Source organism: Pelophylax lessonae (assembly GCF_965119305.1).
Source record: "Pelophylax lessonae genome assembly, chromosome: 5".
NCBI lineage: Eukaryota > Metazoa > Chordata > Amphibia > Anura > Ranidae > Pelophylax > Pelophylax lessonae.
This window is the reverse complement of record NC_138772.1, coordinates 49,626,141-49,643,731: the sequence shown is the minus strand read 5'-3', so window position 1 is coordinate 49,643,731 and position 17,591 is coordinate 49,626,141. Positions and strand designations below refer to the sequence as shown.

The 17,591-nt window shown below is 43.2% G+C and overlaps 1 protein-coding gene across 3 annotated transcripts in view; it reads right to left on the bottom strand.

Annotated features, from left to right (window-relative positions):
• Positions 1 to 17,591, bottom strand: part of SGCE (sarcoglycan epsilon) — a 116,974-nt gene that overhangs the window by 43,228 nt on the left and 56,155 nt on the right. For all 3 annotated transcript variants that reach the window (XM_082259087.1, XM_082259089.1, XM_082259088.1), the window contains exons 4-5: positions 17,432 to 17,504; positions 310 to 508 (exon numbers count right to left, since the gene is read on the bottom strand). In XM_082259087.1, the coding sequence (XP_082115213.1) occupies positions 310 to 508; positions 17,432 to 17,504 (272 nt within the window). The remainder of the gene's footprint in view (positions 1 to 309; positions 509 to 17,431; positions 17,505 to 17,591) is intronic.

Sequence of the window (17,591 nt, the reverse complement as noted above, 5' to 3'; positions counted from 1 at the left end):
CACTCACTTACAGCATGCTTATTTCAGGTCTGGGACTCACAAGTGTGAAAACTAGACAGAGCCAGGCCACAAGCATTTTGAAACGAGGCCCATCAATGGCAGCCAACATACTCTTCTCATGACAGGGTCACTTTAAATTGAAGTTCAAGGAGTGCCTTGAAATTATAAATGGCGGAGCTTTTTTTTTTTTTTTAGACAAATTACAACTGTAAATTGTAACATAAGGTATTTTGTTAATGACAGGTCCACTTTATCTTTAGGGACCTACTGAGAATCAGAATGGAAGGAGTTCAGTCAAAATCAGCTTACCCCTCTTTCATGTCATTGATGGGTAGAGGCACTCGGCCCCCCCTGTCCAGCGCAGAGGTGATGTTTATTGCGTTCAGGCGATCGGGCTGCCAAACATTTTTTACCGCTCCCAGGAAATCCCCCAGAACCTCGCTGGCCAGCATCTCCTCCACATTCATGTTTTTAATAAAGAACTCAGCTTGGTATGGGAGGGGGAAATCTGTTATAAGACATACATAGAAGACTGTGATAAGAATATACACTATATATATATTTATATATATATATATACGCATATATATATATATATATATATATATATATATATGAAACAATATATCTATATACATATCTACTATATATACAATATATACAGTGGGGAAAATAATTAATTTTGTAACTTTGCCCACTTGGAGGGTCTATAATTTATATGATAGGTGTACTTTAAATGATAGAGATAGAATATCAACCAAAAATCCAGAAAAAACACATAAAACAAATGCATAGCTCCCAACTGTCCCTGATTTGGAATAAAGTCCCTCTGTCCCTCTTTCCTCCTCATTTGTCCCTCATTTTGGACTGATTTATATAGTTGTATGTAAAATGCACTTTTTTATTTTTCAAAAAGTGTTTCCCAATGCTAAACCTTCTAAATTGCTAAATAGCTAAAAGCTCATTTCTAAATTGCTGTATATGACAAATTCAAAAGCCAATATAAAGGAATAGTATTGGTAAAATCATTTTTTGGTATAATTCTCTATTAAGAGGGTGTGGCAGGGGGTGTGTCCTATGACTACATATGTTTGCTAATCGGTGTCCCTCTTTCCCATCTCAAAAAGTTGGGAGGTATGCAAATGTTATAAATTGAGTTGCAGTTCAGTGACTAAAAAAAGGATTCGATCCTCTACCAACCAACAATAATTGTGGCTCCCACAGACTGGCTACAGTATGTGCTCATGTGGTACACAGATTAGTCCTGTCATTTTTGTGTAGGTTTACAAAGAGTTGTATAAAGTACTCAAAACCCATACTTGAGTAGAAGTGGAAGTGCTCGATCAAAAAGTGACTTGAGTAGAAGTGGAAGTGCTCGATCAAAAAGTGACTTGAGTAGAAGTGGAAGTGCTCGATCAAAAAGTGACTTGAGTAGAAGTGGAAGTGCTCGATCAAAAAGCAACTTGAGTAGAAGTGGAAGTGCTCGATCAAAAAGTGACTTGAGTAGAAGTACTAAAGTATTCAACATTTTTTGTACTTAAGTATTGCAAGTAGTTTTTTTTTTTTTAAATTTTGCTACTCAAGTACTGAAAGTAAAAGTACCAGTAGTTTTGAAAAAAAAAATTGCTACTCAAGTACTGAAAGTAAAAGTACAAGTACTGTGTTATGTAGTTATTAAAGAAGTCAAAAGTTTGAACATCATATTGTTTTTTATTATTTCAAATTCAGCTTTTATTTATACATACAGTAGCATTAATTTCGTATGCACTGATAATACACATGTTTTGAGCTTCATGAAACCTGCCATCTACTGTTCTGGCAGTGGTAATTTTTATAATTGTAACGAGTAACTATGCAGCACAAAAACAAATATCGGAGTAGAAGTATTGAAATCATTGAAAAAATGTAGTGAAGTAAAAGTGGAAGTAGGTGAAAAAAATTCTACTCTAGGAAAGTACAGATACCGCCTTTCGGTACTTAAGTACAGTAGTGAAGTAGTTCTACTTAGTTACTATACATCTCTGGGTTCACATTGAGTGCGGGTTTGAAATCATGTGAGTTCAGCTGAACTCGCACGATCTCAAACTGGCATTTTCAGTCCGACTTCAGTGGCGATTTGACCCCTGAAGTCACCAAAATTAGTGCAGAAACGTTTTGGATGGTGCCATTGCCGGCAATAGGCTCGGATTTGACATGTCAAATCAGCTCAATGTGAACATGGGCTTAAGAAGTTACTCCTAATGACAACTCGTTATGTGTAAAAAATACACCTGTCCTCAGAATCTTCCATTAAAACCTCAGCATCATGGGTAAGACCAAAGAGTTGTCAAAAGACATCGGGGACAAGATTGTAGACCTGCACAAGGCTGGAATGGATCAAAGACCATCAGCAAGAAGCTTGGTGAGAAAGAGACAACTGTTGGAGCGATTATTCTCAAATGGAAGAAATACAAAATAACCATCAATTGCCCTCAGTCTGGAGCTCCATGCAAGATTTCGCCTCATGGGGTAAAGATGATCATGAGAAAAGTGAGGGATCATCCCAGAACTACACGGGAGGAGCCTGTGAATGATCTCAAGGCAGTTGGGACCTCAGTCACCAAACAAACCATTGATAACCCAATACGCCGCCATGGATTGAAATCCTGCAGCGCCCGCAAGGCCCCCTCCTCAAGAAGGCACATGTACAGGTGCATCTGAAGTATGCAAATAAACATTTAATTGATTAAAAAAGGATTGGGAGAAAGTGCTGTGGTCAGATGAGACCAATATGGAGCTCTTTGGCATAAACTTGACTCGCCGTGTTTGAAGGAAATAAAATGATGACCCTAAGAACACCATCCCCTATAGAGGTGGAAACATGATGATTTGGGGCTGTTTCTCTGCTAAATGTACAAGCTGACTTTGCCGCATTCAGCAGTGGCGGAGCTAGACTTTTAAAACAGGGGTGGCAAAGGGGTGGCAAGGTATTATTTTGGGGGGTCAATAATAATAAGTTGTATTTGGGTACAGCGTCGCACAACCTCACAATTGTCAGTTAAAGCAATGCAGTGCCGTATCGCAGAAAATGGTCTGGTCATTAAGGGGGAGCTGAAGTAGTTAAAGGGTCAGTTTTTTTCAGATAATTTTGCCCATTTAAGACTTTTTTCTGAGCGGCCAGGGGATGGTAGAAACAGGCAACTCGAAATCTAGATCACAGCTGGAACCCCTCTACATGTGCCACAGCTGCGATGGTTTATGTTAAGCCTATGTGAAATTTGGCTATCCAGGTCAATGGGGTCATGCCACAACCATAAGCCAAACACTTGGCTTGCTGTTGTGGCTTATTAGCCCCATAAAAAAAATCTGCCACACAAATCTGACAGACAGACAGCGCTTCCGATGCACCCATTGGCTGTGTAAGTAGCAGGAGGCGGTGCAGCCTGCAAGATTTAGGCTGCACCGCCTCCTGCTGCCTCCCCAGCCAATGGGTATTTGAGGTTCGAGTCCTCCCTCCCTCTGCCTACCAGCTCTCCATCCGCCTCCCGAGTCCCTCCACTCCGCAGCTCTGAGCTCTCATAGCGATCCCCTGTGATTCCTCCGCTGCCATGCACCCGCCCAGGATCAGGGTGGCAACAGGGGTGGCAAGGACGTTGTCTGGGGTGGCAATTGCCACCCCAGCTAACCCTCTGGCTCCGCCACTGCCGCATTGAGGGGACGGGGCCATGTATTGTAAAATCTTGGATGAGAACCTTCTTCCCTCAGCCAGAACACTGAAGATGGGTCATGAATGGGTCTTCCAGCATGACAATCACCCAAAACTTTCCTTCAAGGTAACAAAGGAGAGTGGCTCAAGAAGAAGCACAGTAGGGTAATGGAGTGGCCTAGCTAGTCTCCAGACCCTAATCCCATAGACAATTTATGGAGGGAGCTGAAACTTTAATTTGCCAAGTGACAGCCAAGAAACCTTAAGGATTTAGAGAAGATCTGTAAAGAAGAGTGGACCAAAATCCCTCCTGAGATGTGTGCAAACCTGGTAACCAACTACAAGAAAGGTCTTACCTCTGTGCTTGCCAACAAGGATTTCTCCACCAAGTATGAAGTCATGTTTTGCTTGGGGAACAAATACTTATTTTACTCACTGAACTGCAACTCAATTTATAATATTTGTATCGTGTGTTTTTTTCTAGGCTTTTGGTTGATATTCTGTCTCTATCTTTTGAAATACACCTATGATAAAAAATGATAGACCCTTCATTTCTTTGTAAGTGGGCAAACTTACAAAATCTGCATGGCATCAAATAATTATTTTCCTCGCTGTATAAATACACATTGAACTGAATGGGCTGCCCTATGTGTGTCAAGCAAAAATGAGCACATATTGTCTGTCCAGGTATCATCTGACTATAATGCTGGACATACAGCACTCTGGACCATGCTGATCCTCCCTCTCCAAGCCTGAGTGCTGTGTATATGGAATTACAGGTTGATCAGGACTGTAAAGTTTGCACTGTGCAGTCAGTCTAACACTGTCAATGTGCTACAGAAGAGGAGAACACAGAGACGACCTCATCACTGTGCTGATGCTTATCCATTCAAAAGTTAGGGCAGGTCCTGGACCAGAAAGTATTTCTTAAAGTGACTGTAAACCCAAGATTTTTTATTTTATAAAAAAATTATAAACACGTCATACTTACCTGCTCTGTGTAATGGTTTTGCACAGAGCAGCCTAGACCTTCCTCTTTTCGGGTCCCCCACTGGCATTCATGGCCCCTCCCCTCTGCCAAGTGCCCCCATAGCGAGCCGTTTGCTTTTTGGGAACTCATATGGACTTGCTCCTGAGATGCGCTCTGTGTGTCTATTGACGGTCTTTTCCCCGCTCCCTCCTCTGTGATTGATGGGCGCATTAGCCAATTGCTCCTGAGATACGCTCTGTGTGTCTATTGACGGGCTCGCCCCCTGCTCCCTCCTCTGTGATTGACGGGCGCATTAGCCAATTGCCCCTGAGATGCGCTCTGTGTGTCTATTGACGGGCTCGTCCCCTGCTCCCTCCTCTGTGATTGATGGGCGCATTAGCCAATTGCTCCTGAGATGCGCTCTGTGTGTCTATTGACGGGCTCGTCCCCTGCTCCCTCCTCTGTGATTGATGGGCACATTAGCCAATTGCTCCTGAGATGCGCTCTGTGTGTCTATTGACGGGCTCGCCCCCTGCTCCCTCCTCTGTGATTGACGGGCACATTAGCCAATTGCTCCTGAGATGCGCTCTGTGTGTCTATTGACGTGCTCGCTCCCTGCTCCCTCCTCCGTGATTGACGGGCGCATTAGCCAATTGCTCCTGAGATGCGCTCTCTGTGTCTGTTGACGGGCTTGCTCCCCGCTTCCTCCTCTGTGATTGACGGGTGCATTAGCCAATTGCTCCCGAGATGCGCTCTGTGTGTCTATTGACGGCCCTTTCCCCGCTCCCTCCTCTGTGATTGATGGGCGCATTAGCCAATTGCTCCTGAGACGCGCTCTGTGTGTCTATTGACGGGCTCGCCCCCTGCTCCCTCCTCTGTGATTGACGGGCGCATTAGCCAATTGCTCCTGCTGCTGTCTCTGAGCCAATGAGGAGGGAGAGAGCCAGGAGAACAGCTGCTCTCATGCACATCGATGGATCGAGATCAGGCTTAGGTAGGTATATAGGGGCTGGGGGGAGAGCAGACCACAGAAAATTTTGTACCTTATTACAGAGGGTCTTCAAACTTTCTAAGAAAAGGGCCAGTTTACTGACCTTTAGACTTTAGGAGGGCCGGACTGTGGCCAGTGAGGCTAGAAATTGTCCTGGCGTCAGTGGGAGTAAACAGTGCCCCAACATTGATATTAGGGGGAGGAACAGTGCCCCATTTTTGTTGTCACTGGTAGGAATTATGCCTAGTTGTGGGTGTCAATGGGAGGAATAGTGTCTCATATCAAGGGTTGGCTAAAGACAAGCAATGGGCCGCATCTGGCCCCCCTGGGCAACAGTTTGGAGACCACTGCCTTATTGCATAGAATGTATTAAGGTTAAAAAACTTTTAGCTTTACAACCACTTAAACTGCTGTGGAGATCCAAGACTGAGACACTGCCTGACATGGGTGCCTGGTGTAACGCTCCTGCGTTTTTATAGTAAGCTGGATTTGCAGCTGCAGAATCTCCACTCAGTAGTCATGTAGAGATGTGTTGAATTACCAGATCCAACTCTCCAGACTCATCACTGTGGACCCGCCTGCTTCAGCATACAGATATACACACACTCAATAAGATGTTCCTGGAGTGATAGGATGTATATGACAGTATAGAGGTGATGTGCTGAAGGGACAGGTGTGAGCAGTGATAGCAATGATAAGCACTTGATAGTAATGTTCAGGAGAGTAGTAGACGGTAATAGGTAGGATACAGATAGGTTAGTAATCATGTATGGTAATAGGTGGTAAGGACAGCAGATGATATACAGGAGAGACTAACCCAGTGCAAGGATAGATGGTAGTAGACTCAAGAGCTAGCAATCTATGTAACAGTGCAGATGATAGAATTAGTAATGCATAGATAGTAACAGTCCTTAATGTGCAGAAGTAGATAGTGTAAGTTAGTTATGGAGGAATCCCCTGTGGGGTACTTATCACTAGTAAGGTTAGTAAGTAGAGGGGTCCGGTAGTGAGGGAGTGATCCGGTAGCGAGATACGGGATCAGTATCGAGGTTCCGGTCTGTTCCAGGTAAAGAGAATAGCTGGAGGCTCCGGCAGCATAAGACAAGGCTTGTAAGCATGCGGTTTGAACGAACAACCTGAGAGAGAAAGCCGGCGATTGAAATAGCCGCTCAGAGCGGCGCTCAGTGATGATGTCATACGGCTTAAAGGTATATGCGTTCCACCTAACTAAAAAGGTGGGACGCAATGTGAAAAGGAAAATGGGCAATAAGGGTACCAAAGGTACCAGAATCTTACAGTACCCCCCCCCCCCCCTTAAGGCCGGCTCCGGAAGGCCTATAGAACTGGTTTCTCCGGGTATTTAGAGTGAAACCTTCGTATAAGCCTAGGTGCGTGAACATCAGAAGTATCCAACCAGGTGTCGTCTTGGGGTCCATAGTTCTTCCATCTTATGAGATATTGGAGTCTTCCTCTGTGGATACGAGAATCCAAAATCTCCCTAATCTCAAATTCTTCTCCGCCTTCAACTTGTATTGGAGGTGGAGGTAAGATGGTAGGCCTTATTCCTTGGTTAGGAACATGTGGTTTCAGTAGCGACACATGAAAGATGGGATGTATTCTGAGATCTGCCGGTAAAGTGAGTTGTACTGCAGCTTTTCCAATGAGTTTCTTAATTGGGAAGGGTCCCAGAAATAAAGGTCCAAGCTTTTTGCTAGGGATCTTTAACCTTAAATTTTTCGTCGATAGCCAAACGAGGTCCCCAATAGCATATTGAGGAGAAGGTCTTCTACGAAGGTCGTAGTACCTTTTTTGTTGACTGTGAGCGTGTGAGATGGTGGTATTAAGTAAACCCAGAGAGTCTTTTATTTGGGTAAGATAATCCGAGGCTACTGGGTTACTTGATGGTAGGATGCGTGGTGGAAGAAGTGTGGGATGAAACCCATAGTTTAAGTAGAACGGACTTTGCTTAGTAGTACTGTGGGTTGCGTTGTTATAAGCAAATTCCGCCAGAGGGAGGAGGTCCACCCAATCATCCTGTAGGTATGAGGTGTAGCAACGTAGATATTGTTCAATGCACTGGTTGACTCTTTCAGTCTGTCCGTTGGTCTGAGGGTGGTAAGGAGAAGTGAGCTTTCGCTCAATCCGTAGTATGTGACATAGAGCTTGCCAAAACTTGGAGATGAACTGTGAACCACGGTCGGATAAAAGAGTCATTGGAATTCCATGTAACTTGAACACATGTTTCATTAGTAATTCCGCTGTTTGCTTAGATGAAGGTAGTCTGCGAATAGAAATGAAATGTGCCATCTTTGTCAGATGGTCCACTGACACTAGAATGGTATTAAATCCTTTGGAAGGTGGTAGTTCTACTATAAAGTCTAAGGACACAACTTCCCATGGAACCTGGGGTATTGGTAGACTGCAGAGTAGACCAGATGGTTTTGTAGTGTCAATTTTGGACCTTGCACAGATGTCACATGAAGAAACAAATTTTTGTACAGACATCTTCATATCAGGCCACCAAAACTGCCTGGTAAGCAAATTAAGGGTCTTAGTCATACCTATATGTCCTGCCATAGGCACATCATGTGACAATTCCAAGATCTTGGTGCGCATAGTAGGGGGTATGTAGAGTTTGTCGTTGTAGTAGAGGAAGCCTTCTGCATCAGTAGTTAGTTGTGGTGGAGGTGAATCCAATCCTATACTGTGCAAAATCTCTTCCTTCAGGGAACGAACAACACCAATAATACGTTCATAGGGTATTATAGGAATAGAAGGAACTTCAGCGCAGTTATCTTCGGTTAATCGTGATAGCGCATCCGCTTTTTTGTTTTTGTCTGCAGGTGTGTAGGTCACTAGGAAGTTGAATCTTAGGAAGAATAATGACCATCGTACCTGCCGGTGGGAAAGAGTTTTGTTAGTCTGAAGGTATTGAAGATTTTTATGATCTGTATATATGAGTATTGGTAATCGGGTACCTTCAAGTAAATGTCGCCAATTCTCTAGTGCCAGTTTTATGGCAAGCAACTCTTTTTCACCCACTGGGTAATTCACCTCTGGGCTGCTTAGTGATTTAGAGAAAAAAGCAACTGGGTGGAGTGGTGAAGTATTTGTTGGTCGTTGGGAGAGAACTGCTCCTACTGCCATGTTTGACGCATCTACCTCCAGAATATATTGGAGGGATGGGTCTGGATGGCGTAGTATGGGAGCAGAAGTAAAGCTTGATTTTAACAAGCGGAAAGCTCCATTTGCTTCTTCTGACCATTTGAATGGTTTCTTTATACTTGTAAGTTGTGTGAGAGGTCTCACAATAGCAGAGAAGTTCTTGATGAACTTCCTATAGAAGTTTGAAAATCCGAGGAATCGCTGTAATGCCTTACGAGTTGTTGGTATAGGCCAATCCAGAATACACGATATCTTGCTCATATCCATCTTGATTCCGGTTTTGGATATGATGTATCCTAGGCATAGTATTTCTTCTTTATGAAATAGGCATTTTTTTAATTTCACGTATAGGTTGTGTGCGAGTAATCTGGATAACACAAGTCTTACAAGTTTTATATGTTCAGACAAAGATCGAGAATAGATAAGTATATCGTCCAGATACACCACAACACAGACATCAAGTAAGTCTCTGAAGATGTCATTTAATTAATCTTTGAAAAGCTACGGGAGCATTGCACAACCCGAAAGGCATCACAAGATATTCGAATAATCCGTATCTGGTTCTGAATGCTGTCTTCCACTCATCTCCGTCACGGATTCGGATTAGGTTGTATGCCCCTTTTAGGTCCAATTTAGAAAAGTAAGTAGCCCCACGCACTTGTTCAATGAGTTCAGGAATGAGCGGTAAAGGATAACGATCCTTTATCGTAATGGTATTTAGTTGCCTATAGTCAATAATAGGCCTAAGACTTGAATCCTTATTGCGGACAAAGAAAAGTCCTGCAGCTGTGGAAGAAGTAGAGGGTCTGATGAACCCTTTCGCCAAATTCTCATCCAAGTATTCCTTGAGATGAGAAAGTTCATCCTGTGAAAGAGGATAAACATGGCCGAAAGGCAATTTGCTATTAGGGAGTAGATCGATAGAACAATCATAGTCCCTATGGGGAGGCAACACTTGAGCATTTTTCTCAAGGAAGACTTCGGACAGATCCTGATAGCATAGTGGTGTAATCTCATCTGACACCACAGACAGGATCTTTCCAAAAGATGGTAGGTTACATGTGATCTCGCAATAGTGAGAAGGGAAGGTTAGAGTCTGTGTTTTCCAATCTATGGTTGGTTGATGTATGTGTAACCAGGGAAGTCCCAAAATAATGGGAAAATGTGGTGAAGGTAGTACATCAAAAGTGGTGGTCTCCATATGAGACTCGTTAGCAGTGACAAGGAGTGCTTGTGTCTGATTGGTGATTGGACCAGAAGATAACGGAATACCGTTAATGAAACTAACAGAGACAGGTTTAGGTTTTGAAATAATAGGTATTTTATTTAAAGTAACAAAACGTGTATCGATATAGTTCCCACAAGATCCTGTGTCGATCATAGCCTTGGTGGTGATCCTAGTCTGGTCCCACTGCAATGTCAAATGAACAAAGAGGTAGGGATTAGAAAAGGAAGTCGTTAATCCCCCTAGTAAGACATGTGAACACTCACCCTCTTTTTTGCGGACAAGGGGACAGACGCTTATCAAATGATCCGGGGATGCGCAGTACATGCAGAGATTTCTGGATCTTCTCCTGGCTCGTTCAGTGGTCGATAAAGGTGGGCGTATGGTTCCTACCTCCATAGGAGTAGGATCAACGGCCGAAATCCGAGAAGGACTGGACAATGGCATTCCCATTTTCTCAGCCTTTCTTTCTCGCAGTTGCCTGTCAATGTTGATACTAAGTTGTATTAAGGCATCTAAAGTGCCAGGTAAATCCGCTCGGGCTCCTTAACGGCTTCTGACAACCCGAGCCTGAACTGAGTTCGCAGAGATGTATCATTCCACCCTGAATCAAGGGTCCATCTTTTGAACTCTGCTACAAAGTCTTCAACAGGTCTCCTTCCTTGTTTTAAAGCCCTCAATTGGATATCAGCAGTACTCTGCCTATTGGGGTCTTCATATAAGCTAGCGAGTTCCGCTAGAAATAAGGTATAGGAGTTGAGAAGAGGATCATCTTTCACAAAGAGAGAGTCTGCCCAGGCCCGTGGATCACCCGTTAAATATGAGATAGTGGTACAGACTTTAATTTGATCAGTAGGGTAAGTACGAGGTTTTAGCAAAAAAAGCATTTGACATGCGTTTTTGAATTCACTAAATTTTTTCCGATCACCTGTAAACACTAGAGGAGGGTTTATTTTAGGTTCAGGGGGCTGAGCAGCAGTAAGCTGTGAAAGACGGGTTATCTGCTGTCTCAGAGTCTGATTTTCATCTTTTACTTCAGTAAGAGCAAGTATTAATGTATTTACTTTTTGTGTTAATTGTATCACTTGAGTGGGTAATTCTGCTGAATCCATTTTTTTGGGTTTGTTCAATCTGTAACGCTCCTGCGTTTTTATAGTAAGCTGGATTTGCAGCTGCAGAATCTCCACTCAGTAGTCATGTAGAGATGTGTTGAATTACCAGATCCAACTCTCCAGACTCATCACTGTGGACCCACCTGCTTCAGCATACAGATATACACACACACTCAATAAGATGTTCCTGGAGTGATAGGATGTATATGACAGTATAGAGGTGATGTGCTGAAGGGACAGGTGTAAGCAGTGATAGCAATGATAAGCACTTGATAGTAATGTTCAGGAGAGTAGTAGACGGTAATAGGTAGGATACAGATAGGTTAGTAATCATGTATGGTAATAGGTGGTAAGGACAGCAGATGGTATACAGGAGAGACTAACCCAGTGCAAGGATAGATGGTAGTAGACTCAAGAGCTAGCAATCTATGTAACAGTGTAGATGATAGAATTAGTAATGCATAGATAGTAACAGTCCTTAATGTGCAGAAGTAGATAGTGTAAGTTAGTTATGGAGGAATCCCCTGTGGGGTACTTATCACTAGTAAGGTTAGTAAGTAGAGGGGTCCGGTAGTGAGGGAGTGATCCGGTAGCGAGATACGGGATCAGTATCGAGGTTCCGGTCTGTTCCAGGTAAAGAGAATAGCTGGAGGCTCCGGCAGCATAAGACAAGGCTTGTAAGCATGCGGTTTGAACGAACAACCTGAGAGAGAAAGCCGGCGATTGAAATAGCCGCTCAGAGCGGCGCTCAGTGATGATGTCATACGGCTTAAAGGTATATGCGTTCCACCTAACTAAAAAGGTGGGACGCAATATGAAAAGGAAAATGGGCAATAAGGGTACCAAAGGTACCAGAATCTTACACCTGGATAACAAGACTGGCTGAACAGAACAACAATACCTATGGCAGGTAAAACACTTCACATATGTATTTCAGTGGTCTATTTATCTATATGTCTGCAGTTGTGCTCTGAACATATGGAAGCTTTGGGTCCTAATTGTCACCATCATGGCATTCTGGAAAAATACAATATTTATATGTTTAAATCAGTATTAAACCCAAAAGCAAACATTGATTAAATTGCAACTTACCAATTCTTAGAAGTGGTGGCTGCATTTGTTTTCTTTTTTAGTGCCGGTTCACACTTATGCGCTTGTACTGCGAATGCTATGCGTTCTAAATAGTCTCCAATCGCATGCATTTACAAAATTCATTGAATTCGTGACACTCGTTCACATCTATGCGTTGCGATCCAGATGCGAATGTGATGCGATGATAAAAAGGGTCTTGTGCGAGTTTACAGAGTTGCGTTGCGAATTTAGTCTCCATAGACATCAATGTAAATCGGTCTGGACTCGCATTATCAGTTCAGATATGTGCGAATTCTTATGTGCGAATTTTTATTTTTTGTTTGATTTTCGCCTCAGCTCCACCCCTCCTGAGCTTAATTAACATAATCAACGCAATAAAATTTTCATTACAATCGCGCTGGTACTATTGAAAAACACAAGGGAAACTCGCACTGCAAATTCGCATTGCAAGCGCAAGCGCATAAGTGTGAACCGGCACTTAGACTCTTTTTCCTTTATTTCCACCTGGTGATTTGGCCAGTAAAGCCCCGTACACACAAGAAGAAATTTGGATGGGAATTTTTGTCCGACGACCGATCTGCCGATTTTCGGCTTGTTAGTATGGTGCTTCCGACAACCGACTCCGACTTTTCGGCCGAAAAAATCCTGGTGTGCAGGCTATATAATTTTTGTCGACCATCAAAACACGTCCGATTTTCGTCTCATTAGTACAGATTTCGATGGGGAAAAATCTTATGAGCAAGACTAGGCATGCTCAGAGATGAAAGAACACATAGAAAGCAATCCAACACATGACATCACTTCTGAAGTAGAATTCTGTTGTGCGGGAAAATTCGTGTGCAGTCTACAGCACATTCCAACCAACAGACACCACTCTGGACGAAAGACGGACGACCGGTCGGCGGAAATTCGTTGCGCGTGTACGAGGCTTAAGCCTGTTGTTTTTTTAACAGAACAAACTGTACTGCAGAAGTAGCGGCTAGAGGGATGAACAAACCATTTACCACTGGCAGGGGTGCTTACAATGATCAGCGCTTTTTTTGGTAATGTAAACCTTTATCCCCTAAGGAACAAAATTGTTGCTGTAACTGCTTATACAGTATTAGGTGGTGTTTGGCATCAATTTGCTAGTGTATCTAAATCTGCTAGTCCATCTAACATTCCCCACCCCCAGACTGACAGTGCTACTGTCCAAAGGTGTCTCTGTTGCTCCTTCATCCAGAGTGAGGGCACTCTAAGGCTGGGTATTTGCGGCTGCAGTTTGCAGTCCGGCGTGTTTCTGTTCACTGGTTCAGGTGTGTTTCAGGTGCAATTTTTTCCCTGAATTTGCAAAACACACCGGAATCTTTTCAAAATCGCAGCCGCCCCGGACATGTGTGAACCGGCTCCATTGATAGCTGGTCACACTCACACGTTATGCAAATTGGATACGGTTAAAAATGCATCCAGTTCGCATATATGTAAACCCACCGAGCCTCATACAGGAGGTGTACAACTGGCCAGATCACCAGAAAGGAGAGGGAAAAAAGCCTAAAAAAAGCAAACGAATGCAGCCACCATATCTAATGATTGGTAAACTGCAATATGTTACAATTTTGGTTTAAAGTATAACTAAAGGCAAAACTTTTTTGGATAGAGGGGAGAGGGATTATAACACCTTTCAGTTTTTATTGCTGTCTGTAACCCCATTAGGGAGATTCACCCTCTCTATTTGTCCTGTTTACCATTATCATTGAAAGTGAAAGTAAAAGAAAACCCCAAATGTTAGGTTGTCCCCAGAAAAGTAATAGAGGGGAAATCTTCCAATGGGGACACTATTTCTGGTGACCTGAGGGTCCCCCAGGAATGCCTTTCCTTTGCAGGGATTTCCTCTCACTTCCTGTTTGGCTATGGGACAGGAAGCGAAGGGAAATCTCCCCAATGGGACACAGATGGCAAAAAAAAAAAAAAAAAACCTGACAGGGATTATAACCCTCCCTTACTCTATCCAATATGAAAAAAAAAGGTTTTGTCTAAAGTTCTACTTAAATACTGCTTAAAAAAAAAAAAAAAACTTAAAGGAAAGCTGATAAAGTGCCAATAAGTAATGCATAGCAATCATTATCCTTTGGTCTCATGTCAATAATGACAGTTCCAAAACAAAATTGCGATGATGTAGCACATTGCTCCTGCGCTCAGAACCAGAGCCCCCCGTCCACTTATTCCATGGTACTCACACTTGGCATCCCAAATGGCCTTGCTGCCCTATAAGCCCGGGGTAGTCTGAAGGTACTGCAAACAAAAAACAAACAGAGGGTGCACCGGCCTAGCGCATTATCCTCAATAAAGGCTTTATTAAATTGAGAAAAGTATCTCCTCACAAACAATGGTTATAAAACAGCATATCCAATTCAAACATCAGGAACAATCTGTGTCCGTACCCACTGTCCTTAACCGCCCTGGCGGTCTGATTATGTCAGAATTTTTGTGATAAAAGCGGTACATTGTTTTGCATGGAAATATGTTTTATATTTTAGGCCTGTAATTCTTAGGAATATCTCACTTAAATCTGTCCAAACAAGAGTCTAGTAGACATCCCAGGTATAATAAAGTTTGAAACACAAAATCATAAATTATAATATAATAATAATACATTTCATGAAATTCTTCATTGTTTTAGAAGTGGAGATATTTCATTACGAGGGAGAATCTGTACTCTGACATGACAAAGAATGGAGTGGCAAGTAATGTATTGGTTGTCCAATACCACTTCTGCAGGGGTTTCCCCACCACTCCCTGAAGAATTATTAGGCCCAGAAATTTCTAAATTTTATCTTTGGTCAGTGGTTCCCACTTTCTGCATCTTGCAAACTTCCAATGCGTAGCCAATTGTTGCTTTTTGTAGCGGTTTGTCTTGGTAACTTTTTTTTTCAATAATCTCATCAGTCAGAAATATTTGGAGGAATGCCAAGGGGTTGTCATGGTCAACGTCAACTTTCATAAAAGGTAATAATGGGAAATTTGCTGCGCATAAATGAATCAAATGGATATAAAATATAAAAATATTAAGGTCCAGGTCACACTTATGCGATGCGGGAAGGCTGCGAATCCGCAGCCTGTTCCCGCATCGCACACGCACCCCTGGCACTTCACACTGCCATATGCGATACGCTGGGGGTGTCAATGTAATCTTAACGACACCCCCAGTTTGATCGCATATCGCAGTGCGATCTTGCAGTTCGCACAGGATCGGATCGCACAAGTGTGAACCGCTGTGGGATCCGATCCTGATGCGGCTGCCAAAAAGAGTCCCTGTGCGTGTTTGCTGCGAATGCGGTGCAAATTTAGCCATACAAAGTGTATGGCTAAACTCGCACCGCACAGCCGACCCGCACTCGCATAAGTGTGAACCGGGGCTAAATGAATTTAAAAACTTGATATAGCTGCCAACACCTGACCCTGAATCAGAAACAACAGATCACAGAAAATGTATAGCAATAGATGGTGTAGCGCTTAAAACGTGATAGTAGGATGAACCGCACAGTCCATTAATTCTTATGAAGTTCACACATATAACTCAGATATTAATAATCCTTCAGAAATAAAATGTGTGATCCCAAAGAGGTACAGACACTCCAAACTCCAATAGCCCAGTGCAGAGATTCCACCACCAAGGAATAGGATTGGCCTCTTACCACAACACAGTGATCCTCATCACAGGGATCATATTCAGCATGTATAAGATCCAAAACAGCAACCAGGTCCTGCACCGGCTTCCGTACCAATCGAGCCCGCTCCTCTCAAGACAAATGGGTATGGAAAAGAAGGGGGGACAACTCCCATAGCGTAATATTGTCAAGAGACTTTAATGGTATAAAACAACAGAGTGGCAACTCACATGTAAACTGGAGTGTTAAGCGTGTATCACGGAGTGTCCCAAAATTCGGTATCCTGCCGAGAATATGGCCGCCGCGTCCCCTCGTTGGTCACAGCGTGACGTGCCGCAAGCTCCTCCTACGCGTTTCGTCAGGAACTGACGTTACCAGGTGCTCCAGTAAACGGGAATCTTGGGGACGCTGCCTGATCCGTATCGCAGTCAATAGAGCACCAAGTCCGCACATCACTGAGCTCAGTCGCAGAATTGTCGCTGTTTTCACTTTTAGTACCTGATGACGAATTTTCCCACTAATCGCTATCGCTCAGTTCTTCAAATAATTCCGATACACCGTCGCTGTTTTCCAGTTCGTCCAAAAGCGTTTTTGAGCTAAAAGAATGCTTTTTGGACGCCATGGACGTTATCAATTTTCCAGGCACAAAGTACCGCAAAAAGTACAGGCAGGGCACTGGAAAAGCCTCTAGGTGAAATGGCATGGTACAAAGTTGTAATTCTAACAGATTACACTGTATCATGTCATTTTGTTTTCTTTAATCTCCCGCCGATTCCACCTCTCTGGGATGCGGCGCTCGCAGGGAAGGGAACCGGAAGAAGGTGCCGGCATCAGCCGAGCACACAGCGAGAGGACAGCGTGAGGATGGCTGGAGGAAGGCTGGGGAGGACGGCAGGGGATCGCGGGGGAAGGGGAGTAACATTCTGGGGTAATCCCGAGTGTGGCTCGGGGTTACCGCTTTTGGCACTGAATATTAGCCCTGAGCCACACTCGGGAATACCACTAGGAAGGTTAATGGATGATGGTTGACGCGTTTCGAGGCTTAGAGGCTTCGGGGCTCTGAGGAAGGGGCTAAGCCTCAAAACTCGTCAGCCATCATCCATTAAGGACAGTGGGTACCGACTCAGATTGTTCCTGATGTTTGGATTAAATATGCTGTTTTATAACCATTGTTTGTGAGTAGATACTTTTTTTCAATTTATTAAAGCCTTTATTGAGGATAATGCGCTAGGCCGGTGCGCCCTCTGTTTGTTTTTTGTTTGCAAACATGACAGTTGACAGCTCATGGAGGAAGATGGATCAAGAGGGTTAGAAAGTCTGCCCCATCATCCAAAATAAGCAGATAACATTTGTATCTTTGCATTGCATTGTCAAATCAGAATCCTGACCTCAAACCCATCGAAATGCTGTGGCATGATCTGACGTAAACTGAGCAAGCCAGACATGCCAAAGACTCATATCCAAAGCACCTTTGTTTATGTGACATTGCTGTGTGAGTGTCAGATACCAAAAGTTTGATTGAGCTCCATCAGTAACCAACTCACCCTCTGCGGACATGATGTTGATGACCAAATTATGTCTGGCCGTCTCAAATGACCTTCTGTTATATGCAGTGATCTATAGAAAAAATAAATAATAATATATGAGCGAGAATATAATTACATTCTATTATACATCTCATAACAAATATTGAGCATTCTATAA